The 14,555-nt window shown below is 34.0% G+C and overlaps 1 protein-coding gene across 1 annotated transcript; it reads right to left on the bottom strand.

Annotated features, from left to right (window-relative positions):
• Positions 1-1,067: 1,067 nt before the first annotated feature.
• On the bottom strand, positions 1,068-3,537 carry LOC116124981 (3-hydroxybutyryl-CoA dehydrogenase-like). Its single transcript, XM_031410722.1, has 4 exons — positions 3,214-3,537; positions 2,707-2,928; positions 1,916-2,028; positions 1,068-1,716 (listed from the first exon to the last, which is right to left on the bottom strand). Exons 1-4 carry the CDS (start codon positions 3,397-3,399, stop codon positions 1,347-1,349), a joined length of 891 nt encoding a protein of 296 aa, XP_031266582.1. The 5' UTR covers positions 3,400-3,537; the 3' UTR covers positions 1,068-1,346.
• Positions 3,538-14,555: the final 11,018 nt, after the last annotated feature.

Here is a 14,555-nt window from a genome sequence, read left to right as displayed (position 1 = left end):
AAAAAAACAAAAAATAACTTTTTGAAAGGCGCGGTGGAGGTGGTCTTCGTTTTGAAGACGCGGTGGTGGTCGTCCGTTGGAATGTTTTTTTTTTTTTTTTTTAAGTTTTGGGGAAGTGACGTGGCATGTTGATGAGGTGGCTCTGTCACGGCTGTTGCCATGTCAATTAGTAAGTTTGGTTAGTAAATTCCGTTATTAAGGACAACATTACTCCAAAAAAAAAAATCAATAATGTTAGATATACACAAAAATATTACAAAGATTTATGTACAAAATAATATAATAAGAAATGAAATGAAGAATAAATATGATAAGTTTAATTTTTTATGTTCATTCTTTCATTCATTTCATATCACATCACTTTATATGTAAATCTTTATAAGATTTCACTTTATATATAAAACATTACTAAAAAATAATATCAATCAACCGTTGCTTACAGGTTATTTAAATGCTGTAAATGATGTAAAGATGTATTTGAAAGATGGTATGGTCAAGAACGACTAGAATTATGTATTATAATGATGTTTGCTCAGCATATGGTTTGACTGAGGGGTTTTTAAAGCTCCAATAGCTATTACTTGCAGTTGTAGAGGTTGCAAAAACATATGATTGCCTATCAATGTTTTAATTTTATGGCTGCATGCCTGCAATCAACTTCAAGAAATTACTCACAACCCCACAATGAAATCAGAAATTCAGAACTTTCACTCAGATTGAAGTTATATGCATACAACTTTCAAGCAGATTTGAAGCTACTAAAAGGAATAAATCTGTGGAGGTTGGGAAGCATGCAATTGCATTCCAAACTGAAAGGGGAGGTAACAAGGTAAACGATCCATTTCCGAAGGTAAATTAGGGTCATAAAATTATAGAAAATCTTATTTTATCAACCATCACAGTATTTACAATGATTTTTAGTTGTCTAGTTAGTGCCGAAAATTTTTGTAATTGATGCAATTGCTGATCCGCCAATTACTTTAGTCTTAGCTTAGATAACCTGAATTCATTAGTCTCTTTAAAAGATAAACAGATAAGAAGTACAAACTTTCGAGAAAGAAACATGTAACGTAAGCACAAAAATCCTCTGGAATTTATGAAAAGTATGTTTGCATTGTGCCACTTCCCTTTCTAAAGTAATCAAACTTTTAACCTTTTGAAGAGTCTCGGCCTCTTCAATATTATTCCATGATCTATTATATACAGAAGGTACAAAAGAAATTATTCCTGGCAAGGATTCTAGTAGGCAGCAACCTGCGCACATTCATCTTGACCAAAAAGACAAGCCATGCATCATATTCACAAAGGTACTCTGCTTTAAACCTCAATTGTTTTAATAATGCATCTCAAAGACGAGGTTTTGATTTTACCGCTTCAGGTGCTTTACGGTAGTCATAAACTCCGATTCCTCGTTTTCTTCCAAGCCGTCCTGCATCAACATTCTGAACAAGAAGAGGACAGGGAGCATATTTACTATCCCCTAGACCAGCATGAAGGACTTTCATTATTGACAAGCAGACATCCAATCCAATGAAATCCGCAAGCTCTAAAGGACCCATTGGATGGTTTGTTCCCAGCTTCATCCCTGCATCAATGTCCTCCCTTGTTGCAACTCCAGTATAAAGCGTAAAAAATGCTTCATTAATCATTGGCATTAAAATCCGATTTACAATGAAGCCCGCATAATCCTGGGAGCATACCACTGTCTTGCCAAACCTACAAATCCATCGGTCAGAACTGCACATTAGCAGACCAAATAGAAAAGAGGCATGCACATTCATCCCCCTCTTTTCCAGACGTTCCTGACTACGGGATGGAAGAATGGAGATTTTACCCATTTCTTTTTTCAACACAAAGTAGTAAGACAAACAAAAACCATAAAAATTCTACGGCGAAAGGTATTTGAGCCAATCACCTCTCTGCCAAGGCTTTTGTTGCGCTGAATGTCTCATCTGATGTATCCGCACCCCCTACAATCTCAACCAGTTTCATTATAGGAGGAGGATTCATAAAATGCATACCAATCACCTGCAGATGAAAATTTTCCTTCTACTTGATCAGAATCATAATTTCATATATTGGATAAAATGTTAAACAGATTTCTGTGAAATGTTATTTAAAACCTACCTAGCAAAACCCAAATTTACAACGCAACAATTTAGAAATAGATTATTCAAATACATCAGCAAACAAGCCAAACACTCATAAGATCATGCTTCAAGGTGGTAAAAGCCGAGGTAAAAACGGGGCATTAAGCTGAAATCACAAAGGATCCATCTCATACATGAAATATTGACGGCCCATAATCAACTTTTTTAAGATACATGATAAATAGCATCTCAAAAACTTAAGCATATAGTTTTAGGTGCAGTAGTATACTAATAGACAATACTGGAGGGCCCTAAGGAACAGCTCGGTAGAAGACCCAACGGCAATTATTGAGAGTAAAAGCCAACAATAGAAAGAAAAAGTACAAGCAAATAACAGATCTAACAGGTTCCTTAAAATTATATACATATCATGGTACTGTCAAGAAAGACAACCACATATTACGTGAAAGCAATTCCATTATCCAAACAAATCAAGTTTACTTCTAAACTAAAACTCATACTAGATTATGTATGAAACATCAATAAACTTAAACAATATAAATAAAAATGCAATGGCCTTTTAAATAAATGTTTTATAGGATATTCTGAGTATCACCTGGCGCGGTCTGCTGGTAGCAGACGCGAGCCGAGTAATAGATATGGAACTTGTATTTGATGCCAAAATGGCAGAAGGTTTAGTAATCTTGTCTAGCTCAAGAAACAGCCTCTTCTTCACATCTTCGGATTCCACAATAGCTTCAATTACAATATCCACTGAACGAAGTTCTTCCAAATTTGAAGTACACCTTAGAAGTCTCATAGCATCAGTTCCCGCCTTCTGTAAAGTACATATTACAGTTGTTAAAATCCAGAATCAGAACACCTTGTGTTCACAAAGTTCATTCAAAACTGATTATGGATTCAATATTTCACATAACCTAAGCTTAAATTTTTAAGAAACAAATGCTTAAATTTTTAAGTAATAAATGGTTAAAAAGCAATCTAGTCTGTCATATTTACCAAACGCTCATTCAATTACATTGAAATAATAAAATTTTCCAAACAAACTAAACCTAACCCATAATTAAACATCAAAACTGACACCAAACAGGAAGATTCTTGCCTGAGAAAGCTGGCCTTTGGAGACAAATTTTTGGATGGAACTGGAAATAGATTTGGTGGCTCTAGCCAGGGCATCTGGGTCGGAGTCAAGGAGCCACACGTCCAAGCCGTTCATGGCGCCGAGCTGGGCGATTCCCGAGCCCATTTGGCCACCGCCCACCACGCCGATCGCCTTGATCTCATCCATTTTGCAACAGTAGCAAGTACTCCGCGAGTGGAGAAATGGTACGAAAGAGATGGGAAAGCAGGTAAGGAAGTACACCACGCGCTTTTTATGCGCGTAGACATGTCCCAGGAACGACACCGAAGTTGGATTTATCCTCCAATTATAAAATCAATAATTAGAATCTGCTCGAGATTGAACGTTCTGGATCACGACTTATCGTTTAGAATAATAAATTTTTGAGTAGTGTTATACAGATAATGCGTTAAATGACGTGATAAAATTTTGATATTTATTAATATCAATCAATAATTAAGATTTTATCATGTCATTCGATATACAAATTTAATATAAAATTATCGATAACTTTATTATTTTCTTAATTTTTATTTTTTTATTTTTCTCATTGAAGTATGTTGAATTAGTTTATTTGCATCTCAACTCTAAAATTAATGATTAGATAACAGTTTTATACCTATTTTTATTTACAATTATGACGGTATTCAAACTTAAAATCTAAAATAATACATCTTACAGTTTCTATCAAACCTATCATCCCCAAGAAATCTATCACCACCTAAAAATAGTTAAAATAATAAATTATGTTGCCGTAAGAATTTTTTTAATTTTTTTTCTTAATTTGAGATGTAAGTATATATAATTAAATTAGTGAAAAAAATCCCTCCTTTTAATTTTTTTTCCAAATATTTTGTCAAAAGTCAAGAACGCTCGAAGTCTTTTCTATAGAAAACTTTGGTCAAAGTCTTACAAAGAGTTAAACAAAGAAACCTATATAAACTGACATGTTAGGTGACGTGGTATTGCCACACACTCGCCTGCCACGTCAATTAGTGAATTTTTTTCCTTCTCCGTCGTTTTCATTTTCAATTTCTTCTTCTCCCGCGCTCTTTTTTCGCTTCTCATTTTTTCCTTCTCTAGCGCACTTTGTTTGATGAAACCGCTCTTTTTTTTTCTTTCCTTCTTCTCCGTCGTTTTGAAATCTTCATTGATTGATGAGATTTCATTACAAAATCTATTAAAACATCAACAAACCAAACCCTAACCCTAACCACCGAAACCATAGAGTCTGACATGCCGCCACTTCGAATCTTCATTGGCTTGACACCGACAAGCCTCGCCAAACATCAAATTGTCGGCTTTGTGATCCCCTGAATGTTATATCTAGGAACACTTACGTGACGTTTCACTTCTAACTCCGATTATGTATCTACTGAAGCCACACAAAATGCTACCAGGGATTCGAGCCTTAACAATCTGGGTGTAAAGTCTTTATCAATCTCAACTATTCAAACCAAAAAGGAAGCTTTCCAGGTGAAATCTGGAATTTTGGCAGATTCTCTAAGTCGTGGAATAATTTATCTTAATATATATGCTCGTCCGTATATTTTTCAACCACCTAACTCTTTGTATGCTTGCAATGCTCATCTTCAGTGTTGTATAGTTTATTGCTTAGCATCTATTAGATAATATTTTCATGTATATATGACGTTGCTCGATATTGAAATCTTGCTTTCATGAATATATAGTTAGACAAACTTCTTTCTTATACATTTAATAGTTTGACTATGGTAGTGGATCCAAGTTGTGCATACAATATATATTGTTGATGCTTGATTTTGACACCAACAACTCGCACGTGGGAAATGCTAAGCCGACTCAGGAGACACACGTGAATGAGGGATTGAGAGTGTAAGAATAGACACGACGTTTAAAGTGGTTCAGATGCTCAAAAGTGAATCCTATGTCCACTTATATAGTATTTATATTTTGGGGATCAGGTCGCAGTTAGCGAGCTGACTTTACAGTATTGAGATTACAAATGAGAGACAGAGAGTAGCTATTACAGAGTAAGTTGAGCTAATAAAGAGTAGAATGAGTGAATCCCATAAACGGGAGATAGGCTCTCTATTTATAGTGGGATACATTGGTGTAATCATTACTGAATCCGTAGAAAGGGGGATGGATATCGTGCAGATCCTTCCTTGCGTCCCGTCGTTTACCTACTTTGAGGGTTTTACGCGACGTGTGCAGAGATTGAAACACGTGGACACCCTCCAGCCTTTCTTCGGTCTGACGCGCACCCACTTCACTGACAAGAGTGTGCTACTCACATCACCACGCAATGTGGCTGCGCCAGAACGTCAATGGGACCTTCTCGAGGTTTGACTATTTGCGTTGACAAGGTGCTGCGTCAGCCCTATTTTCCCCGGCATAACATATATGATGCTTGAAGTCTCAAATTTGGAATTGAATCATGGAATCTGCACCAATCATTTTCATGTTCAGATATGGAGCTGGACCTTTGTACATGATACATTTTGTCTAGCTTCATGATCCCCTGAATTCATCATTGCTAGTTCTACTATTTTGGGAATTTGATTCGCTTTTTATTCGTTTATGGATAGTTTTCAAAACTATTAAGCAGATCTTAATCATTTTAGTTGCCCATGTACTTGGACAATTGTAGTTGCCATCATAACTTATTAAAGAAATTTTAGAAGAGAGGAATGTTAAAGTTGTGTCTTTGTCCGCTGTTGTTGTGGTTTGCAAATTGCAATTCTTAGTGTTGGATGCATTGTAATTAATATTATTATTTTGTAATTGAATTAATGAATCATATTATATAACATAGAATTATTTTTTGGGTCTTTTATTTAGGGTAATTTGTTTACATCATAGTACCAAAGATTGAGGAATGTAGTACAAATAATTAAGAGAACTCTTCATCTCAATTCATTGTGGTTGAGGTATTTTTTCTTTGTAATCTCTTTTTAATCATTAATATAATTTAAATTAATTTATGATATAATTTCTACCTTTGTTAATATTATTATATTTTAATTTTGGCTATTACAATAAATTAGGATAATAATAAAGATTATAGAAACAACATTGAAAAAGTTAGAAGGCTACTACTTGGTGTTGGGGATGCTTCTGTAATTCAAAAATATTTGAAAATGCAAAATGAGAATTCAAATTTTTTCTACATAATGGATTTAGATGAAGAGGGTCAATTAAAGAACATTTTATGGGTGGATGCAAGAAGTAGGGCCGCATTTAAAGAATTTGATGACATTGTGACATTCGCCACTACATATTTGACTGGTAAGTATGATATGTCATTTGTTACTTTTGTCGGTGTTGATCATCATGGTCATTCTACACTTTTAGGTTGTAGGTTAATCTCCAACGAGGACTCAGAGACATTTATATGGCTTTTTCAATCTTGGCTTGTATGTATGCAGAATTGTGCTCCTAAGGCAATAATCACTTATCAAGATAAGGCAATGCAAAATGCAATCGAGATTGTGTTCCCTGGTATTAGACCTGGCAAAACGGGTCCAGACCCGTGGGTCGGCCCGTACCTAGGTAAAAAATATAGGGTATGGGTCTAATAAATTGAACCCCTTTTTTTGGACCCGTGCCCGGCCCAACTCGTATAACTGACGGGTTAAAAGGGTGAACCCACGGGCACCCGTTTTTGCAAAATGTAAAAAGTGACCTGCCCTAACTCTTCTATCCCACGCCGCACCCCTCATCAGTCATCTCTCTCGCATCTCAATCTTCAACATAAGCCTCTCAATCTCTGATCAGTCAACTGAGTACCTCCCTCTTTGCCATCTTCTTCATACCTCAACTCCCTCTTCGATTAATTGTCACTCATCAGTATGGCAGTCACCTGATTCATTCATCCAGTCCGTCATTCCTATTCCCAGTACCACAGTCGCTGGTTGCCCTTACTCATCCTCGTCGGCTAGTCATCTCCTCTCTTTCAACTCCCTCTTCGATTAATCGTCAGTCATCAGTACATTTCTACACATTTGAAATGTATTTTGCCTTGGTTTGGTTTTTATTTGAGTGGCTTTGTGTTTGTGTCCTTTAATCATATTATAATGGTGATTAGAATAGAGTGATAACATTGCTAATAAGGTTAATTAATTTAAGCACATGAAAAAGAATTGGTTAGAGCTCACTTAGATCAGTGGATTCTTTCGATATCGCTTTCAATGTTGTTATTTAATCTTCTAGGTACGGCTAGTAGTAGCAAGTAAGACTGCAAGAGCGCCAATATTTGTAGAAATTTCTTGAGTCTGTTTTAGAGAATTGATTAGTGAAACATTTAGTTGGAAATCAAGAAGTTTTTGCAGTCATTTGCCTTTTCATGGCATCCGAAACGGCATGTATGTTTATAGTATTTACAGTTTTACACTAGTTAGTATGTAGCTGAAGATGAGTCAGATGACACGTTGAAGAAGAATTGGGTTGTTTTGGTTAGCATTGTCTCATTTGTGATATTCAATATGATGATAATTTTTAGTTTGCTGAATTGGGTGCCAGTAGTTCTAACTTCTGATGAGCTCAATACTTGTCGTTGTTAATTGATGATTTTCATTAATGGCTTCTACATAGGTGCATCGATTCATATAACAGTGGATCGACAATGATTACTGAAATGATTGTTTGTTGGCTGTGCAATCTTGTTTTCCTCACAAGTGTTTGGTTACATGAAACTGTACTAATATTAGCCATTTTTCATAAATGTTTTCATTGGGTTAATAAAAAGAAATTTCTGGTAGTATTCAGTCTCCACTCTCCAACTGCTTCTTCATAACATATTCTTACTAACTTAAGTTCTTCCCACTAAGATTTTATTAGCTGGTTATGTTGTGTGTTATGCAGATATTGCACTTTCAATTCTCAGTAGTGGTTAGTTGAGAAAATTGATTCGAAATTACTAGAGACATGAAAAGGGAAAAAATCAATCATAAACTCCATTAATTAATGAAAAAAATTAAATAGTGCAACTTCATTATTGGTTATAGGATACTTAATAATAGAGATTGTGGTAATAAGTGTTGCCCTGTGCCTCATTTGGTAACTGGTTTAATCCAAGTGCCTTTTTCTGTGATATACATCCTGGTGTTATTTCTTTCCCTCTTCTTTTTCCAAATGTGCTTTTTCATTGATCATAATATTGTCTTTTGCTCGTGTCTGAAGAAGTTGATACCCCATTCGAATTGGCAGAACTAGTTGTTACTGCTTTCCCCTTGTTTCACATGGTTGAAGTAATTGTTTGGAAACTTCAGGTTTCACATGGAAATCCATGAGTTTTAGGCCTAGCAATAGTAGTTAGTTACTTCTTCCAACTGGTATTAAGACAGGCTGAATATCTACTCTCATTGTTTGTTTTTATAGGGTTTTGAAAAATCTCATAGCAGCAACATCCAGAATGCTTTCTCAAAGCTAGCTGATTTAGTAGTTTTTTATGAAATTATTAATCTTGAAGTTGATGCAGTAGATTGGAGTTGGAAGTTTTGTTAAGCTAAAGCTAGTCATAGTTATGTAAAATCATTCATTTTCGATTACTTATGGAAATTACATTTCTCAAGAATAAAATCTCTAAGGCATTTATACTATGCTTGTTTCTTAATTCTTATAATGGCATGCATGGACTATATCTGCGATGAAGACTTTGAATTAATAGAATTTATATAAATTAATAAAAGAATTAGCAAAGGTGTTGTTCTCAGATTACGAAGGTAAACATGAAGACACGTACCGCAGAAAACATAAGTTGATGTATATAATCATAATGGATAGTTAATATATATAATCATAATGGATAGTTAATATATATAATCATAATAAAAATTAATATATAGTTAATCATCAATTAATATATAGTTAATCTATTATCAATTAATAATTTAATATATAGTTAATCATCAATTAATAAATAGTAAATCATCAATAGAAAGTTTATTTCTTAATGTTTGTTTCTTTATTTTATTGTATTATCCTTTGAGTGTGTGTGAGAGACCTAATATATATATATATTTTTTTTTTTTTTTTTTTGTAGTCTCAAGCATTGACATGGCAGATTCAGAAACTATAGATACGGATATGGTTAACGTGAGAGCAAGTGACGATGCTTCTAGGGTAATGCCACCTCCTTCTAATTCTAGTATTCCTACAACTAGTTCTAGAAATAAACGTAAAACATCATAAGTTTGAAATTATTTTGAGATATATGTTGAAAATAACACTAAAAGGACTACATGTAAGGCATGTAGTAAATCTTATGCATATGGTAGTGTCACACATGGGACTAAAAATATGAAGCGTCATATACAGAATTGTCCAAAACGTGCCAACCATGATGTAGAGCAATTATTGATTGATCATGATCATAGATTGCAAAGTAGAAAGATTAGTCAAGAGACTTTTCGTGAATATATGGCCTTATCAATTATTCAACATAACTATCCATATTCATATGTGGAGAATCAAGGAACTAGGAGAGTCTTTTCATATGTGTGTAATGAGCTTGTGCATTATTCTAGGAACACCGCTAAGGTGGATTGCTTAAAAATATTTGAAATGATGAAGAAAAAAACTAAGTTTGAATTTGGGAGGCTTACAAGTAGAACATGCTTAACTTCTAATGTTTGGACTTCTGGTACAACTGAGGGATATATTTCTTTGACAGCTCATTATATAGATGAGGATTGGGAGTTATATAATAAAATATTGAACTTTTGTCATATTCCTCCTCCACACTTAGGGGTTGTTTTAGCAGAAAATATCATGAATTTCTTGCAAGAGTGGGGAATTGAAAAGAAAATTTTCTCAATTACTTTGGATAATGCAAGTAGTAATGATAGGATGGAGGATATCTTGAGGAATCAGCTTTGTGTGCAGAATGCTTTGTTATGTAGAGGTGAATTTTTCTATGTGCGATGTTCTGCACATATTTTGAATCTTATTGTTCAAGAAGGGTTAAAAGCTACTAGTGTTGCTTTGAATAAGATTCGAGATAGTGTGAAATATATTAAAGCAACTGAGGCTAGGAGAATCAAGTTTGGAGAACTTGCTGTACAAATGGGAGTGAAAAGCTCAATGGGGTTGAGATTGGATGTTTCCACTAGATGGAATTCGACATTTTTAATGCTTGAAACGGTGTTAATATTTCGTCCCGTGTTTGTGGCTTTATCAACAATAGATCCTAGTTATAAATTTTGTCCATCAAATGAAGAATGGGATAGGGGGCGAGGATATGCAAGTTCTTGGAACCATTTTATGATATTACGACTTTATTCTCGGGTTCTAAATATCCTACAGCAAACTTGTACCTGAAATGTGTGTGGGAAATTCAATTTCTTTTAATTTAAGAGATGATTTGTGAGGATGAAGTTGTTATGAGCATGGCTTAACAAATGATCCCAAAATTTACAAAATATTGGGATTCTTATAGTTTTGTGTTAACGATTGCAACTATTCTTGACCCACGTCTCAAGTTTCAATTTGTGGAGTATGCTTTCAACAAAGTTTATGATTCAACTATTGCCGTACGGAAGTTGGAGATTGTTAAGAATAACTTGCAAAAGCTTTTTCAAGCTTACGAGGCTAAATGTTGTAAAGAAGTTCCTGCCTCACCTTTAGTTGTTTCTCCTGAGAGTAGCTCTACTTCTAATAGGCGTGTAGATCATTCTTCTGTAAGTCACTATACTTTTTAGTTTTTATATTCTTATGATAAATAAAGTATTGTTTATTGTTTAATTTTAACTTTTGACACTTAACTGTTTAAATGATGCAGGATTTTGACAGCTATGAGAGTGTTTTCATTTCTACTAAGAAATCTGAATTAGATCTTTATTTGGAAGAGATGAGGTTTGATCGCGTTAAATATCAGAATTTGGATATCCTCGATCATTAGAAGAATAATCGTGATCGTTATCCGGTACTTACCATGATGGTTCGTGATATCATGGCAATACCAATAACAACCGTTGCCTCCGATCCGCTTTTAGTATTGGCTATAAAGTGCTCAACAAATATCGAAGCTCACTTCAACCAAAAAAGGTAGAATCTTTGATATATACTCGAACTTGGCTATATGGATATGAGTTTGAAGGTAACATGTTAACATAATATTTCTTATATTTTATTATTTACATTTATTAATATTTGTAGTTGATCGTTGTTTTGTAGATGATGAGGTGAATGATGATTCGGATGATGATCTTGATGTGCCATTAACTAATCTCGAGACTGTGGAATCAAGAGACTCTATTTTGTTTGTTTATGTGTAATTGTGTATTAGTGATTTTGTATTTGTTTATTTTGGTTGGTATTTGTAGTTTTGTATTATATGTTATTGTTTGTTTATGTGTTATTTGTTTATTTTGTTCCTATTTGTTTATATTCTTGATTGAATTGAATTTAGAGTAGTTGATTTAGGGGGTGTAAATGTAAAAAATTAAAACTGTAGGAATTTTGGGGGTGTAATTATCATAATTGAAAACTGTGAGGGGTGGAACTGTAAAAAATAAAATATAGAGAGAGAAAAAACGGGTCCACCCGTACTCGTATAGGGTAGGGCACGGGTCCAATTTTTTGGACCCGTATATCTCGACCCGTATAAGAGCCCGTACCCGATTGACCCGTCCCATACTTGGCCCACCCACCCGTTTTGCCAAGTCTACCTGGTATATGACATAAATGGTGTTTATGGTATATAATAAAGAAATTTCATGAAAAGTTAAAAGGTTATCACCAGTATGGATCTATTAGGTTTTCTTTGCAAAATGCAGTGTATGATTTATTGACACATGAGGAGTTTTGAAGAATGTTGGAATAGGTTCATTGATAAACACAACCTTCAGGACAATGATTGGTTACTTGGATTGTATAATGAAAGATGATGTTGGGTGCTAGCTTTTATAAAAGATACTTTTTGGGTAGGTATATCTATTACTCAACGTAGTAAAAGTATGCATGCATTCTTTGATAAATATGTTAATTCAAAAACCATTTTAAAATAGTTTGTGGAACAATATGAGAATGCATTGCGTGATAAAGTGGAAAAAGAAAGGGAGGTTGCTTTTAAATCTTTCAAATTAGGAATCCCTTGCATAAGCACTTATGCTATTGAAAAACAATTTCAAGATGCATATACTTGCTGCAAAATTCAAAGAGTTTCAACAAAAGGTTGCTGCTAAGCTCTATTGTGACTTATCTTCTTTCAAAGAGATTGATTCTTATACAGAATTTATAGTAGAAGAAGTTGTTATGGTTGGAGAGACTCATCCTTGTGTTTATTTTATGGTATGTTTTGATGAAGCAACTTGTGATGTTTGTTGCAATTGTCGATTATTTGAGTTCAAAGGAATTTTATGTCAACATGTAATTGTGGTGTTGATTTATAAGCAAATTTCTCATGTATTAGAAAAGTACATTTTAAGACGATGGAGGAAAAATATAAACAGCTATTATACCAAGGTTAAGATGAGTTATAATGGTTGGAGCATCAATCTTGAAGGACAACGATTTGATTAATTGTGTAATTTATTCAGCATTGTAGCAGATTTGGCATCAAACAATTAGGATGATTATAATACGGTGATAGAAATGATTAATGATATGATGAACAAGTTGATGTCAAATGAAAATGTTGGCGGGATTGATAAAAAACTAAACATGTCAGCTAAGAGTAGAACGAATTGTGAAGATCTTGCTAGTACTTCTAAAGAGGGGCGTAGAAATATTCTTACTTCACGGGTTATTCTTAACAAAGGTCGTCTTCCATTCAAAAGAAAACAATCGAAGGTTAAACAAATTGTGTGTAAAGTAAAAGAGAAGAAATTGTAAAAGCAAGAACGTTGAAGGTAAAAGTTTAGAAATTATCAATTTTGTTGACTATTTTCTTATTTTTATTTTATTTATTGATAAATAACACAACTTTTGTTATATAATTGCAGGATTGCTGGATACCAAAGATGTGGCGTTTGGCTGTAACTGCTTCTAAAAGGTTGATACTTGAATTGCAGATTGATGCTTTCTTCAATTTTTGATTTGTTTCTTTATTTTGAGACCTGGTGAAGGGAAATGGAAAACCAGAAGAATGTATTCAATATTGTTTATGCTTGATCTGATTCTATCATAATTTTCTCTGTGTGTGTAAGTCATGCTAGGTTTCTCATATTGTGATAAGATCTGTCTTAAGACTGTTGTTAAGTCTCTTCAAATGATGCTTGCTGAACCAAGATTTTAATTAATTTTCGATGCCCCCGTGTAACAGTGTAAACCTAAACTGCTATGTTGTTGAATTGAATACAATAATTGCCAAAAGCTGTAAACTTATTTTAATCTTCCTCTTCGGAGTGCTTCCTTGCTGGACTTCGATTAATGATTGTAGACAACACTTCATAGCAGTTGATCATGGAGCGCAATCCTGGCTTACAAAAAGTTATCTTTCTAGCAAACCAAATAATATACAATCCTTTTTTCTTTATTTTTTTTTTATTTTGGTACATTTCTGTGCTGACTTAATTCTACAAATACATTGTAGCACTTTTGTGTATACCAAGATGCTGAATAATCTATCATATATTAAACTTATGCATTAAAGGTGAGTTATGAGCGGTTCTAATAAATTAAATTCCCTATTTTTGTTAGTTTTCAATTGGTTCATCATCATGTAAAGTAATATTGTCTGAAGTTCAATATTTTGTATACAATTTCAGTTTTTAACTTGCATGCTTGCTTTCAGGACATATGAATCCCCCGTGCGCATATGACTGTACATCAAGAAATTTCAATTTTAAATTTACACCATCAGAGTGCTCTTTCAATTACATCTTCTAGGATAGATATGAACATGAAAATGATGTGCTAATAGCTTCGACGCTGTTTCCTCTAATAACCTGCAGCAAAAATGTGATATCAATTAGAAAATACTGCTACAATCTCGTTACTTAAATGGAAGTTCAACCATCTACAAACAATAGGAAAAGGCAAAGAAACTCACCACCATCCCTGTACCAATTTTCTCATTGCCATTCACCTCCAGTTTGTTGTTAACCACGAGATTCATAAACTAATCAAACCCACGCAGTATTCCAAAAACCATCCGGTTAGCATTCGACTTGGCTGCAGTACAAATACTAGTTGGTTTTTAATATTTTAAAATGTCCATGCTGTTTACAAAAGCTCTGAGGACCGAAAGATTGAATGTTGATTAATGCTATAGTTTTGTACAACATGCCCAGAGACATGCTTGTTTCCAATGGTGGTTTATGGACTAAATCACATAAGTGGTGTATAGTGTAACGAATCCCATATCTAAAGCATATTGGACAGGTCCTAGGCTTATAAAT

Source organism: Pistacia vera, unplaced genomic scaffold (genome assembly GCF_008641045.1).
Source record: "Pistacia vera cultivar Batoury unplaced genomic scaffold, PisVer_v2 Contig158, whole genome shotgun sequence".
In the NCBI taxonomy this organism is placed as follows: Eukaryota; Viridiplantae; Streptophyta; class Magnoliopsida; order Sapindales; family Anacardiaceae; genus Pistacia; species Pistacia vera.
This window is presented reverse-complemented; position numbering and strand designations above follow the sequence as displayed.

Excerpts from the sequence above, each read along its gene's own strand:
- LOC116124981 (XM_031410722.1), bottom strand. The coding sequence starts at position 3,399 with ATGGATGAGATCAAGGCGATCGGCGTGGTGGGCGGTGGCCAAATGGGC. Across the intron at positions 2,029-2,706 it reads CTACCAGCAGACCGCGCCAG|GTGATTGGTATGCATTTTAT; the intron begins GTGATACTCAGA and ends TTTCATCTGCAG. Across the intron at positions 1,717-1,915 it reads ACAAAAGCCTTGGCAGAGAG|GTTTGGCAAGACAGTGGTAT; the intron begins GTGATTGGCTCA and ends ATGGATTTGTAG.